The following is a 13,957-nucleotide window of genomic DNA, read 5'->3' as shown; positions in this document are numbered from 1 at the left end:
ATAAGACAATAACATCACCACTGCTTAATATTTATGTCGCATAATCTTGTATATGTTTCCAAATTAAAAATAACATTATATGGCAATAGACAACGATGTAACCTCAACCAACCGGTCACGCACTATTTTAGTATTTTGTCACCATCGATCAGAAAGGTTAACATATTATTGCATCTTGTTGTGACAAAATGGTAAAGAGATTATGATAGGATTATTCGGAAGGGGAGATATATATTATCGAAGTATATGAATTTCAAGGAAAATTTGATTGCAAAAATCTTTAGTTAGATTTTTAGCATACATATATAATGGAATCACTTGTTGAAAATGTGAAAAGTGAAAACTTGTTAACCGTTTCAAATGGTAATACGTAGCTTCATGAATATAATCAATCGCCAAAAAGGTTAGAAACTTTTGATTAGATTAGTTATTAACACATTTAAAGTTTTTAAACAAAAAAATGTACTCTTTTTGTGTGGTACGCCAAACCCTAGCTAGTGCGGCTATGCATCAGAGCTAAACAAGTTGAAATTTTTAGTGAATGAGAACAGACATTGGACCAAACGCACTCAATATAAAAAAATTCGTACGAGATGTTCGAAACACAAACTGTAACCTGACAAACACATGCAAGTTGTCGAAGACTAGTTTGAAAAAAAAACAAATGAAAACCAAACACAAGGGTTTATTTCAGAGACAAATAGTCATGTAGGTAATATCAGAAGGGTTGCACCAAAAAAAAGGGTAATGTCAGAAGTTTGTACATCGAAATCTAGCACATGAAAAAGCATTATTGTTCACACACATGACACAGAAACATACACACGTGTACATTCATTCACACGTACGCGTTCATACGTGCACATGTCCACACGGAAATCTTTTCACCTCTATATAATTAGATGCAAATGTATGTAAGTGTGTGAAAAAGCTAAAAGAGTGAATATTAATGGCGACTTCAGGGTTTAAGCATTTGGTGGTTGTGAAGTTTAAGGAAGATGCTAAGGTTGATGAGATCTTGAAGGGCTTGGAGAATCTTGTTTCTCAAATTGATTCTGTCAAATCCTTTGAATGGTTCGTCACTTCTTTATTTTTTTTGTTAATAATTAAAATAAAATATTGTATTTCTAATTAATGACGGTACGATTTGATGATATCTAGGGGAGAAGATAATGAGAGTCACGAGATGCTTAGACAAGGTTTCACTCATGCATTCTCGATGACTTTTGAGAACAAAGATGCTTACGTTTCTTTCACAAGCCATCCTCTTCACGTTGAGTTCTCAGCCGCTTTCACCGCCGTCATCGACAAGATTGTGGTCATGGACTTCACCGTCGCCGCCGTCAAATCTCCCGTTGTTGTAGCACCGTGAAACTCATCGTACTTGTTTCTTAATTAATCTCGTTTTATAATTTAATCGAGGTTTGTGAGTTGTTTCGGTTTATGTAATTCTGTTGGTTAAGTATGTTTTGGTTTGATTCGTTCAATTCCGGTTCGGAATAATAAAAAACTGGTTTGGTTGGTAGTTTGGTTATTGTTTACTTTTTAAGTGAAAAAAAAATATAATCTTGTAAAAGAAAAAAATAATAATAATCTTGTGTTAAATGGAATTCAAGTGAGTAATCTGCTTTTTGAATGAAGGTTTTATCAAAGAAAAAATAAGCAAAACTAAACTACAAGTCCGAACAATCATTGCTAACTACAGTCTACATATTAGCGTTTGATTATGAAACTGGAAAAAAATGAAACTGAACAAAAATGTTGTCTCTGTAATTTTCCTTAAACCATGTGTATTGAAAAGAGAAATTCTTGGGTTCACCCCTAGGCTGAACCTCTAGATTCACCAACCAATAGTGTTTGAGTATTTGATATATTTGATATCTTTTAAAAAAAGAAACAAAATTGAATTTCCAAATAATATTATATTTTTAAAATAAAACAATAAAAATACATAAAAATAGTTACAACAAATAAATAAATAAATATTGATAAACTTTTAGCAAAATACTAAATCTTTTACCCTAAATCCTAAACTCCAAACCCTAAATTATAAACCATAAATTAAACCCTGAACCCTTGGATAAATCATAAACTCTAGGGTTTAATTTTAAATATTTTTGATTTAGAGTTTATGATTTATCCAAGGGTTCAGGGTTTATCCAAGGGTTTAGGGTTTAGTGATTAGGATTTAGGGTTTAGTGTTAGTAAAATTTTGTTTTTAATGTATGATTTAGGGTTTAAGATTTTCCAACGGTTTAGAGTTTATCCAAAGTTTAAGGTTTAACGTTTAGGGTTTAGGGTTTAGGATTTAGGATTTAGTATTTTGCTAAAGATTTAACAATATTAATTAATTTATTTTTTGTAACTATTTTTATGTATTTTTATTATTTTATTTTAAAAATATAATCTAATTTGGATATTCAATTTTATTTCCTTTTTAAAAAGATATTAAATATCAAATACTCAAACACTATTGGTTGGTGACCCTCCCAAGAATTTCTGTATTGAAAATATCCATTAAGCAGCTAGAAAGAAAAGTTAACTAGCCTTTTGGCTCAACTAAGAGATTGAAAGATGAGAAAAACATCGGGAAAAACCAAGTGGTCACCAGAGAGTGTGAATGTGAGTTATATGGGCTTTAACACTTAATGGGCCTATTTTCACTTTGTACATAGAAGCTTATAAACTACACGGGATGTTGTTAAAAAAAAACTACCCGGGATATTGCTCCAACAGTCTCGATTGGAAGCTATTATAGAGCCTCTGAGCAACACACTATTGAAGTAACTCTTGATCCAGAAGAAGCTCTGTGGTTTTCTGCCACTGCAGTCATCAAGAAGTAAATATGATCAAAATGTATTAACTAATAACTAAACGAAGGGGTAAGAAATTTCTACAAAATTACCCTTCACAAAGTCATAGGTTTAGGTGTTACCTGTATCACCCCAACCATGTTCATTGGCTGGTCATTAGTAATTTAGTATTAGCATGTGGTCAAAGTCAAGTGACTTCTCTGTTAATAACTGCAGAATCCTAATATGTGAAAAAATGTCCGTTAGGGAATTTGTTTCTTTCCTTGAATTTTACAGTAGTTATTTATCGCAAACCTAGTCACCTAATCAAGTACGCGGAACACGAATGAAGCAAGATAGAAGGAACACAAGACACTTTTGTTAACCCGGTGTTCACCTCTCTTCCTCGATGTGAAGAAGGAGCTATACTCACCGGAGAGAGAAATCAGTCTCTTAACCTTCCATTATATCAAAACACGAGAGTATAATATCCAGAGGTTACAGTTCCTGTCGACCTCTCTTGATCTCTGTTACAAATCACCTAGAGATACAAGTATATAGGGAAGAGCCTAGCTAGAGTACCGAGAACCTAGTTCTCTCTAGCTCTCTCTCTTCAGACCAAACCCTGGTCTCGAGCTCTCTCGAGCTCCCACTCTTACGTACCTCTCCTCTGTGTTTCACTTGTGTCTGCCTTGTGTTAGATCTTCTGTCGTGATCTCTCCATCTGATATAATCAGAACTTGACCTAATGGGCTTTGTCGAATAGGCCCATAGTCCATACGCGCGTGACTTGTGCAAGTTAGCCCAGCTTGAACAAGTCCGGTCATCTTGACTAAACCTCAATATATAGTTTATTTGATGATCCAAAGTTCACCGATGGGGCTACGTCCCTGGGGCCTGGCAAGGCAACTTACTAAACTCTTCCAAGATCACAACAGCCGTGACCTAAAGTTTGTAAGTCTAGTATTAGATATCTTTCTCTGATATCGAATACAATTCATGAGCCTTGCTTTTATATTATGCAAGGATAGTTACAACTGATAACCGGTTTTCAATAACCGTAAAACATCGAGTAATATTAGTCGGCCGTTTAACCAAAACGCCATATAACTCAATTGTCAATCTCGACGTGGTTCAAGCTTCCAATATAATTGATTCTTCATCACCAACGTAACAATCACCACCTTGATGATTAATCAGCTCTATATGCAGCTACCATGTTGCCAACTCGTGTAATGCCAGACAGTGCCAAACACCCTAGTGATTGACCACTCCGAGAATCCTCAGAGTCGCTTCAAAACTTCTTGAAGCCAGAGCAAAAAAACATGCTCACCTTCTGCATCTCTTGCAGCCTCCTGAGAACAGACCTTCTCAGCCTCACATATTATGAATAAAGCTCATCCGACTTCATCCACCTATTGAGCTTCACCTGCTCAACTTCAATACGCCTTGAACAAGTTTCCTCCCAGCATCACACATATATCCAACTCGATACAACCTGAAGACTCCTTCGCTGCTTTCCCTTGGAACCTCAAACTCGAAACTCTACCAATAACAACCATGTCTTCAAACCCATGCAGTCCTATTACTTCAGTCACCACCATGCACTTGATTATTACCATCGACACTTCAGCCTCAACCTTGAAGCAATGTCAGACTTAATCAACCTCTTGTGACTCTAATTCAAACGTGTACTGTATCAGATGAATTTTGATACAAACTTTGAATCCAATCTTTCTGCAAAAAACCTGATGTCGATGCTGGCCTGAAACTCTGAACCACCACTGCCTCAAATCAGAGCCCCTTTGACTCAACCAACCTCAAAAACCAGTAGACCCACTTCTATCCTGAGATCTTCTGTTATAGTAACCTGAATGAACACCTTATCTTAAACATCATTCTGCACTGTTGCTATTGCCAACAGAACCCACCACTTAGCCCAACCAGCTAAGAAGACTTTTGATACAAAGAATCTATGCTCAACCTCTGCTCAAACTAAACATTACCCATCTGCAACCATGATACCTTTGTATACTCCCCTGATTCACCTCATATCCCTGAGATACAGAAATAAATTTCTACAAAATCCCATGCAGAGAACCCGAAACATACATGTTTCGATCCTGAGTCATCCTCTGATTCGAACAGCTACATGTCCAGCAAGACTCCACCTTGAACACACTCGTAACGCTGTCGATATTAATAGGTAACGCCACACAACTCCACCTTGTTGTGAATACTTCCGACATAAGTCCCATGTTCAATTCCATGAGTCTAAGGAAAAACAATTACCAGTAGATTTAACCTCACTACTAGTATCCTTTAACCATATCTCACATCATCCAAACCTGTGATGCTCTCCTGAGATACACCTTTACAGATTCTTCCTTGTCAAACTCAAGCCCATGGCGAGTTTCTTCAGCTGTAACTTGTCCTGCAACACTATCACCAGTGCGCAAACTCCACCAAGAAACTTTGGTGCGTGCATCCTCTGTAACATGTCGAGATACACCCTTACAACTTCTTTCATGTCAAACTCGAGCCCATGGCGAGTTTCTCCAGCTCTGATACCACTTGTTAGGGAATTTGTCTCTTTCCTGGAATCTTACAGTAGTTATTTATCGCAAACCTAGTCACCTAATCAAGTACGCGGAACACGAATGAAGCAAGATAGAAGGAACACAAGACACTTTTGTTAACCCGGTGTTCACCTCCCTTCCTCGATGTAAAGAAGGAGCTACACTCACCGGAGAGAGAAATCGGTCTCTCAACCTTCCATTATATCAAAACACGAGAGTACAATATCCAGAGGTTACAGTTCATGTCGACCTCTCTTGATCTCTGTTACAAATCACCTAGAGATACAAGTATTTAGGAAAGAGCGTAGCTAGAGTATCGAGAACCTAGTTCTCTCTAGCTCTCTCTCTTCAGACCAAGCCCTGGTCTCGAGCTCTCTCGAGCTCCCACTCTTACGTGCCTCTCCTCTGTGTTTCACTTGTGCCTGCCTTGTGTTAGATCATCTGTCGTGATCTCTCCATCTGATATAATCAGAACTTGACCTAATGGGCTTTGTCGAATAGGCCCATAGTCCATACGCGCGTGACTTGTGCAAATTAGCCAAACTTGAACAAGTCTGGTTGTCTTGACTAAACCTCAATACATAGTTTATTTGATGAGCCAGAGTTCGCCGGTGGGGCTACGTCCCTGAGGCCTGGCAAGGCAAATTACTAAACTCTTCCAAGATCACAACGGTCGTGACCTAAAGTTTGTAACTCTAGTATTAGATATCTTTCACTGATATCGTAATTTTCATGTTATTAATAATTCATACGTGATATATGATAAGACAATTTCACTGTTGTGCCCACATCTTTCAAAACAAAGCTATACCATATAGACCGTGTAAGCCAAATCAGAAGATGCAATGAAAGACGTAAGACCAAAAGAGAAACAAACGAAACCATTGAAAATAAAAAGCTTTATCACGTGCCATGTTAGTTGGCTACTTGTCTGTTACTTTCTTGATTATGCAAAGACGTAGTAGAATCTTCAACGAACGTGCACATGTAACATGTGCTTCTCTGTTTAAAGTGAGGTCAATTTAGTCAACAACAAAAATAGATAGTCAAAAGATCCGTTTAAAGTGAGGTCTTTTAAAAAATCCGTTTCACTGGTTTTTCGGTTCGTTTTGACGACTTCGGTTAAATTTGTTTAGGTTTGGACAAAAATATACCAAATGGGACTATGATTTGACTTTGGTTTTGGTTCTATTTTGTTTGGTCTGTGGAGACTAATTTACTTTCTAAGATAAAAATAGACGACTTTGAAAATAAATATAGGAAAATGTTGAACTATAGAATCTGTTCAAAATAGAATGTTATAGAAAAGTGTATTTTATTTTATGTTGTTTTTGTTCGGTTTGAATTTTGAAACCTAAGCGAAAACCTGATGGTTTGAGAATAGCATTATTGTAGACAACGAATTTGTTTTGCTTGGATTCGGTGTTCGATCATAACTACATGAAACTTTCGAACTTTTTATAAAAACAGAACAGTTTTTCTTTGATATTCAAGCTGACTGACTGAATTCCCAACTACTCTTTTTGTAAAATAACAAGAGGCGAATTTGTTTGTCAAAAAAAAAAGCAAGTGGCGATTTTAGAATGAGAGAAATCATATTGAAAAGGTGAAGAAGTGACCAATCATGTTTGAAAACAAAAAGTTTTAAAAATATTTTAAAACGCTAATCAAGACTCAATAGAGATGGAAAGAAATGTAGAAAGAATCAATTCAACATGCTTAGGTACAATGCCCTGTTCGAAACTACGCTAGGTGCTAGTCGGGCGGTGACCCTGGGCCTAGCGAGTTACCGAAAAATCGGGGATTAATCGGGGTATACGCGGGGATTAGTTTTTATTATTTTTTAATTATAAATATATGTATATATATTAGTACATGTAAATATTAGCAAATGAACAATGTAGGCCAGTGGTACGGGAGTCATGTCTTGCGGTAAGAGGTCCAAGGTTCGATTCTTCTGAGTTTCAATTTTTCTGTTGTTTTTAATTGCGTGAGACGAGAAAAAAAAATTTAGAAACCAACTGCACTTGTCCCACATCGACTAATTTTACTCTAAGGGGAGTCTTGAGTCTTCTATAAATACAAGGAGAAAGTTTCCACTCTTTCCAGACAACCGGGCTTCTTCCATAGCCCAATAATTTGTCACCAAAGTCCAAAATTTAGTTGAGTAAATCGGTTTATGTCAGATTAATCGGCGTTTAATCAGTTTTCTAAACGATTAATTGTGTTTCCGATTAATTTCAACGATTTGGCTAAAATCGAAGCGGGACTTCGACGCCTAGCGCCCAGGCGGTCGCCTAGGCGGCTAGGCGGCCGCGTTTTCGAACAGGGCTTTCACTTGGCTTTCACCAACTTTGCCATATTAAACCTTTATAAATATACGAATTAAAAAAGGCTTCAACAACCCCATCGATTTATTTTTACGGCCAACAATAATCGTTTGTTATATTATTTGTATTTATCATGAATATGAGAATTCCTTTCTAAACAATATGAAGAAAATGAACAAGAATTCCTTTATAAATATGAGTCACTTTTAGAATCTGACTACACATTTTTGAGACTCACATAATCGTGGCATGTTGGAGCTGTTAGTGATTCTTGTATTTCCCATGTTCTATTGATTTCTTACATAAACATTTGTTAATATCTTGTTCTAAAAAAAGACATTTTTAATATCACTAATTGCTAACCTCTTTTAGTTTTCTCATTGTATGTATAAGTAGAAGCTGGTGCACACACAAAATATAAGTAGAAAAGGTTATATAATGTCAAAAAGTAGTACTAAAGAGATAGTAGTTTGTTAACTGTTAAGTAGCTTCTTTGACGTCTGCAAATGATGGCAAAGAGAATGAAAACATTAGGCAAAACACTTAGCATGTTTGTTTAAAGTTCATATAACTGCAACTAGGATCTATACTATTAAGGAATACTAGCTTTTGACCGGCGCGTCCACGCGGGTGTTTATTCATGTTTTTAACTTTTAAGAATCTCATAAACATAGTTGTTTATGTGCTTATTAGATATCCATAATTTTTGACCACTTTGTGACGTGTTCGATGTATTTAGTGTCCCGGCTCGGATAGACACATCCTGGCTTCTTTTTTATGATCAGCAAAAGACCTCTTGCATGTTATAAAGAATCAGTTCAAACTCCCTCTATTTAATATTTTGCTAGATTTATAAATATTATTGTCTCAGAGCATAAAAAAACATTTGATATCTTATTTGCTTTTCAGGAATGATATATTAGTAATAAAGAGCATAAAAAATATTTGATAACTCCCCCATGAATCTATAGGTAAGGCACATTAAACTCGGTACATGAGAGAGTGTTTGCAAGTTGCATGGATCTTGTTACCCTAAGGAAAACAATGTCATATTAGATTCAAGTAAACATAAGTAATGCAATGAAAGAAAGAAACGTTAGTCACAAAAAGTACCCATTGATCTGCTAAAACCATCTTGAAGCTATCATCTCCAAAAGATGTGTTTTGCCTCCATGAATGTAAACATTTCACTTGAACTCGCCAATCGTTTTTGTAAGGTCTAAGTTTTGTGAGTGAGATGAGTAAAAGTTGTCATCTTAGACATGCTTAGGTTTTCTGTTTTCTTTGATATGTTTTTGACAATAGATGATGAGATATATATATATACTTGTGATGGGAAATAGAAAAGGGTAGGTTAATTAAACATATCAAACGCAGAATCAAACGCAATATCTGTTTTAAATTTATTTAATATACATTCCTTTAAAAAAAAAATTTGTCAACCACATTCCTTATTTATTATATCATAGAGAAAACATAATATATGATTTTTAAAGATAAGCAATACGTGGTTTGCAAGTTTTTAAAACAGAATTTGGTGATTGCGTTAGTTAATTGATTCCTTTCTTGATATGGTGACTGCATAGAATTAGGGAAAAAATTGAGACGTTTTTTTTTTTTAATTAACAAAAATTTAGGAATCGTTTTTGGAACCGTCTTGTAATTTGGAAGGAAAACAGTATAATTAGGTTTGATTTTATACACAGATAAAATCAAATTACATCTCTTTTATAATACTAAGTTCAAATACTAAACCATAAAATCGCAAAACCATACCTTGATAAAATTAATATACACAATGTTGTGGTCTGCATAGTCAAAAACGATATTATCCGATCTTTATCTACTTAATATTGATTATATCATGCATAAGACATCGTCAATGTGAATATTTTCGTCTAGATGTGTTTTGCTATGAAGAACATTTTGTAAAACTTATGATCAATTCTTTGGTTTGTAATGGGTTAGCTAATTTATAAACAATTGCATATAAGTTTTCTTTGTTTGTATTGGAAAAATATAAAAGTGTTTATGATCTGGGCCATGAAGATATAATAAACCCAAAACAATATAACATGGCTCAGAAACAAACCTTCCAATATAGGGGTGTAGTGTAGAGAACGTAATATTGAGCGATCTTTGGTTTAGAAAATTTTTTGTATAAAACGACTGTGCAACAAACGGTGGCATAAAGTATAATTATTAAGAAAAACTCAGGGATAAATATAAAATTTACTCTTGTTTTAATAGTTTAGATTCTGAAATTCAAAAAAGGAAGATTTAAACTCCAACAATAAGCATTTACTGAATACATTAACTATTAAATATTATTCAGAAATAATCCGCTCCACCCAATCGTTAATCTACACTACCAATCGAACATTTATATAACCCGTCACCATGTATAAAAACTGGTTGGGCTTTACATAGTCAACATATAAATGAACACAATATTTTTCTCGGGACTGAACCAAAATAATCAGCATAAACCATTTGCGTGTTTCATATTTTATTTGTGGTTCACAATTTGACACACATATTTAAAAAACGTATAGTAACCAAATTGTTTAAATTGAAAAATGAGGATATGTAAGTATATATGGACCATTTTCATAATTTATTTTCAATAGTAAAGTTATATGTATTCATATTTTAAAAACCAATGTTCATCAAAAATATAGCTGAATATAAGAATTAGCTAATAAGAGTTACAATAAATATGAAAATTTGACAATCGCATATTTAGACAAATTTATGTGTAGCATATTCATTTTCAAATTCTTAAGGTATAGTTTATATGTGCCTTAGTTAGTATATTTTACTTTAACATTTGTTCCTCCAAAACGTATTTTAAAAAGTTTATTCGATTTGTTAGTTCTTTTATTATCATATTTTGTTGGATTCTGTTTATTAATTAAACTAATAGTTTATATGAAATCTAAACAAAATAAACTTGACGAAGAAGTCAAACAAATATCCCTATAAACTAGAAACTTCCTAAAGTATACGAAAGTAATATATGTTCATACAAAATCAGTCATATTTTATTGTTTCCAAATCTAATGAAATTAATTATACATAACAAATACAAAAATACAAATTAAAAAAAAAAAATCTTAGTTACTTTTGAAAATTATGCTTATTGATAGATACGGGAATGATATTTAAAGATTTGTATTTTTTAAGACGAGATAATATAATGATACTTATAAAATTTTATATTAAGATCTGATTATATGATAACTGAATAAATAGGAAATAATCCTTAATTAGTAAAAGAAATAGTTGTTAAATTTATAGTTAACAAATATATTTATTACATAGTTGATCGTGTTACTATTTATGTTTTACGGTTGAAGTTTTGTTTGGGTAATTTTATCAAACATCAAACATGCAACTTATTAATAAAGTACAAAACAAAAGAAACATACTAGCCTACTCTATAACAAAAACTAGATCTTGACCCGCGTCCCCGCGCGGGTGTTGGATTTAACTTGCGTTCAACGTAAATTTATAAACCATTTTTTTATAAAATGTCCATTTATATTTTTGTGTTTTGTAAAATATATTTAGAGTAGAATATATTATATTATAATATAGATGTTTGATAATAATTTTTTATCTGTACGTAATATTATATTTATAATTTTATAACTTGATGCAATTTGATGTAATTGTAATATTCATATATTAACCTATTGATTTTTTGTTTATTTATTTAAAAATGATTTAATTTTTTACAGTAGGTTTTTATGAATTATTATTAATTTTATGATATTTGGTTTTTTGAAAATTGTATTGTAGCAGATTAATATATACTATATATTACAGTTTGTGTTTTTTTTTCAGCAAAAAGAAATAACAATTCATTGTAATTAATTAATTTAAATTTTTGATTTTAAGTGAAGTGACAGATTTGTAAATAAGAAAGAAATGCAATAGCTAAATGTGTAAATAAAACAAAATATTTAATCTACTATCTGTGTTTCCTAACAATTCTCATTTAATCTGCTATCTAAGTTTCCAAACGACAGAATCGGTAAATGAGAAATAAATACAGTGGTTAAATATGTAAATAAAATAATTTGCTATCATTGTTTCCAAACAACTTTCATTTAATCTACTATCTAAGTTTCCAAACAGTACCAAAAGGTACTTCAGTTTTAATAATATAGATACAAAAACATGCTTTAATCAAAGTGATACGGGTTTGATTTTAAATCATTAAAATTAATTTAAAATGGGTTAATTAAATAAATTTTATCTGATATTTATATTTTTAAAATCAATCTCCCTTTCAAGCGCAGGTCAAAATCTAGTTAAAAATTAAAATTAAAATGTATGCTTATACATTGGAAACGTAATGTTTGATCATTTGAATGTTCACATATAAATAAAACAAATATGACAAGAAAAATTATTGCTTTTCAAAATTGTAAATCAAATGGATAAAAATCCGTACAAAACTTGTTTTAACTTGTTATACATTTTTTTAGTAAATCAAAAGGTCTTTCGTAATAAAACTTTCAACTAAAGATATATCATAAAACAATCCCTCAACTAAATTCCAACGAAAGAAATTTTCAAATTTAATTACGTTAATATATGTCACATTCCTTCTAACCACAATGAAGGGTGACATATATTATTAAAGTGGAGAATTTCTTTTGTTAAATTTTTGGTTGAGTGGTTATTTACATCTATCTTTAATTAAAGGATTTTATTACTAATAGTTATTTAAATATTTTAAAACTTTTATTATTACTTATGCATTGTTTAAAACTCTTATAATCGACTTATAAGACTTTAAAACTAATGTATAAATTCTTATACATCACTTTATCAATCGTATAACCAATATATAAATCTTTATAAATATTTAGTATTTTTTTACAAATAACTAATAAATCTTAACAGTGATTTATAATCTTTTATCGTTTCTGCTATTTGTAAAATTAAAATAATGCAAGGTTATTTATGATACTAATGAAACAGAAAGTAAAACAATAAGAAAAGAAGAGTAGACCAAAATATTGTTTTATTGATTAGTAGGACAGAAGTACAACGTATTAATTTGGAAATCAAGGAAAAGAAGAATAACTCTCCACTATTTTCATGAATTAATTTTCCTCAACACTCATAAAACTTAATGTTACTTATAAATTTTAAATTATTTGATATTTTGCAATAGTGATCTAAGAAAACACATAAAGGTTTCTTCTCCTTGATTTTTGAACCAATATGTTGTACTCCTACCCTATTGATCAATAAAACAGTATTTTTGATCTATTCTTTTTGTTTATTAATTTATTTTATGTTTCCTTAATATTATGAATAACCATGCATTATTTTATCCTGACAAGCAGCAGAGATTGTAAAAGTTTATAAAATTATTGTTAAGCTTTATTAATCATTAAATATTTATAAAAGCTTATAAATCGATTATAAGAGTTTTTTAAAATGCATAAGTGATAACAAAAAAAATCAAACTATCAACTAAAGATGGATCATGAAACAACCTCCCAACTAAAAATTTAACGAAATTTTTTTTGTTAACGTTTGTCATCCTATGTTGCGGTATTTTTAGACGGAATGTGATTAAAGTTAAGCGTTTTTTTGTCAAATTTTTGGTTGAAAAGTTATTTTACAATCTATTTTTACTTGAGACTTTTATTACTAAAACCCTATATCAAAATATATTTTAAATACCAATACATTTGCAATCTATTGCTGGCTAATTTCTCCCAAAACATCATAAAGGCTAGATATTGTTCGTTTCTCCGATATCTATATTGTTAAAAAAGAAGTACCCATTTGAAAATGTTCTTATTTCATTAACTAAACTCCCTATTTTTTCTTGTCTTTTTCAGTTGCATTTATGAAATATCCTAAAACGAATAAAACTACCTAATTTACTACTTATCTTTTCAGTTAAATTAATGAAATATGCTTAAATGAATTTAAATTTCCTATTTTATTGTTTGTCTTTTTCAGTTACTTTAACGAAATATCCTTAAATAAATTTGGACATAATGTCATTTAATCAACCAAGAAAACTCATGAGTTATCCTTACGTGCATAATTTTAATAATAGAGATTTTAAAAAACGTGCATCATTAAAATGTTACATAAAACATGCAACACTAATATATAACATGCATCAATAAAAGTAGAATTTGACTCATACAATTATACGGATATTATTTTCAGTTGATTAAATTTAAAAATAATTATTTATTCAAAAAATATTTAAGAA

The 13,957-nt window shown here is 31.7% G+C and overlaps 1 protein-coding gene across 1 annotated transcript; it reads left to right on the top strand.

The window, feature by feature from the left end:
- The first annotated feature begins 912 nt into the window (after positions 1-912).
- Positions 913-1,620, top strand: LOC106315750 (uncharacterized protein At5g22580). The gene is made up of 2 exons (XM_013753567.1): positions 913-1,074; positions 1,162-1,620. The coding sequence occupies exons 1-2, from the start codon at positions 950-952 to the stop codon at positions 1,370-1,372; spliced, it is 336 nt and encodes a 111-aa protein (XP_013609021.1). The 5' UTR covers positions 913-949; the 3' UTR covers positions 1,373-1,620.
- The last annotated feature ends 12,337 nt before the right edge of the window (positions 1,621-13,957 follow it).

The sequence above is a fragment of the Brassica oleracea genome, chromosome C9 (assembly GCF_000695525.1).
Source record: "Brassica oleracea var. oleracea cultivar TO1000 chromosome C9, BOL, whole genome shotgun sequence".
In the NCBI taxonomy this organism is placed as follows: domain Eukaryota; kingdom Viridiplantae; phylum Streptophyta; class Magnoliopsida; order Brassicales; family Brassicaceae; genus Brassica; species Brassica oleracea.
This window is presented reverse-complemented; position numbering and strand designations above follow the sequence as displayed.

Coding starts and splice junctions, on each gene's coding strand:
- LOC106315750 (XM_013753567.1), top strand. CDS start 950: ATGGCGACTTCAGGGTTTAAGCATTTGGTGGTTGTGAAGTTTAAGGAA. Junction 1,075..1,161: donor TCTGTCAAATCCTTTGAATG/GTTCGTCACTTC, acceptor GATGATATCTAG/GGGAGAAGATAATGAGAGTC.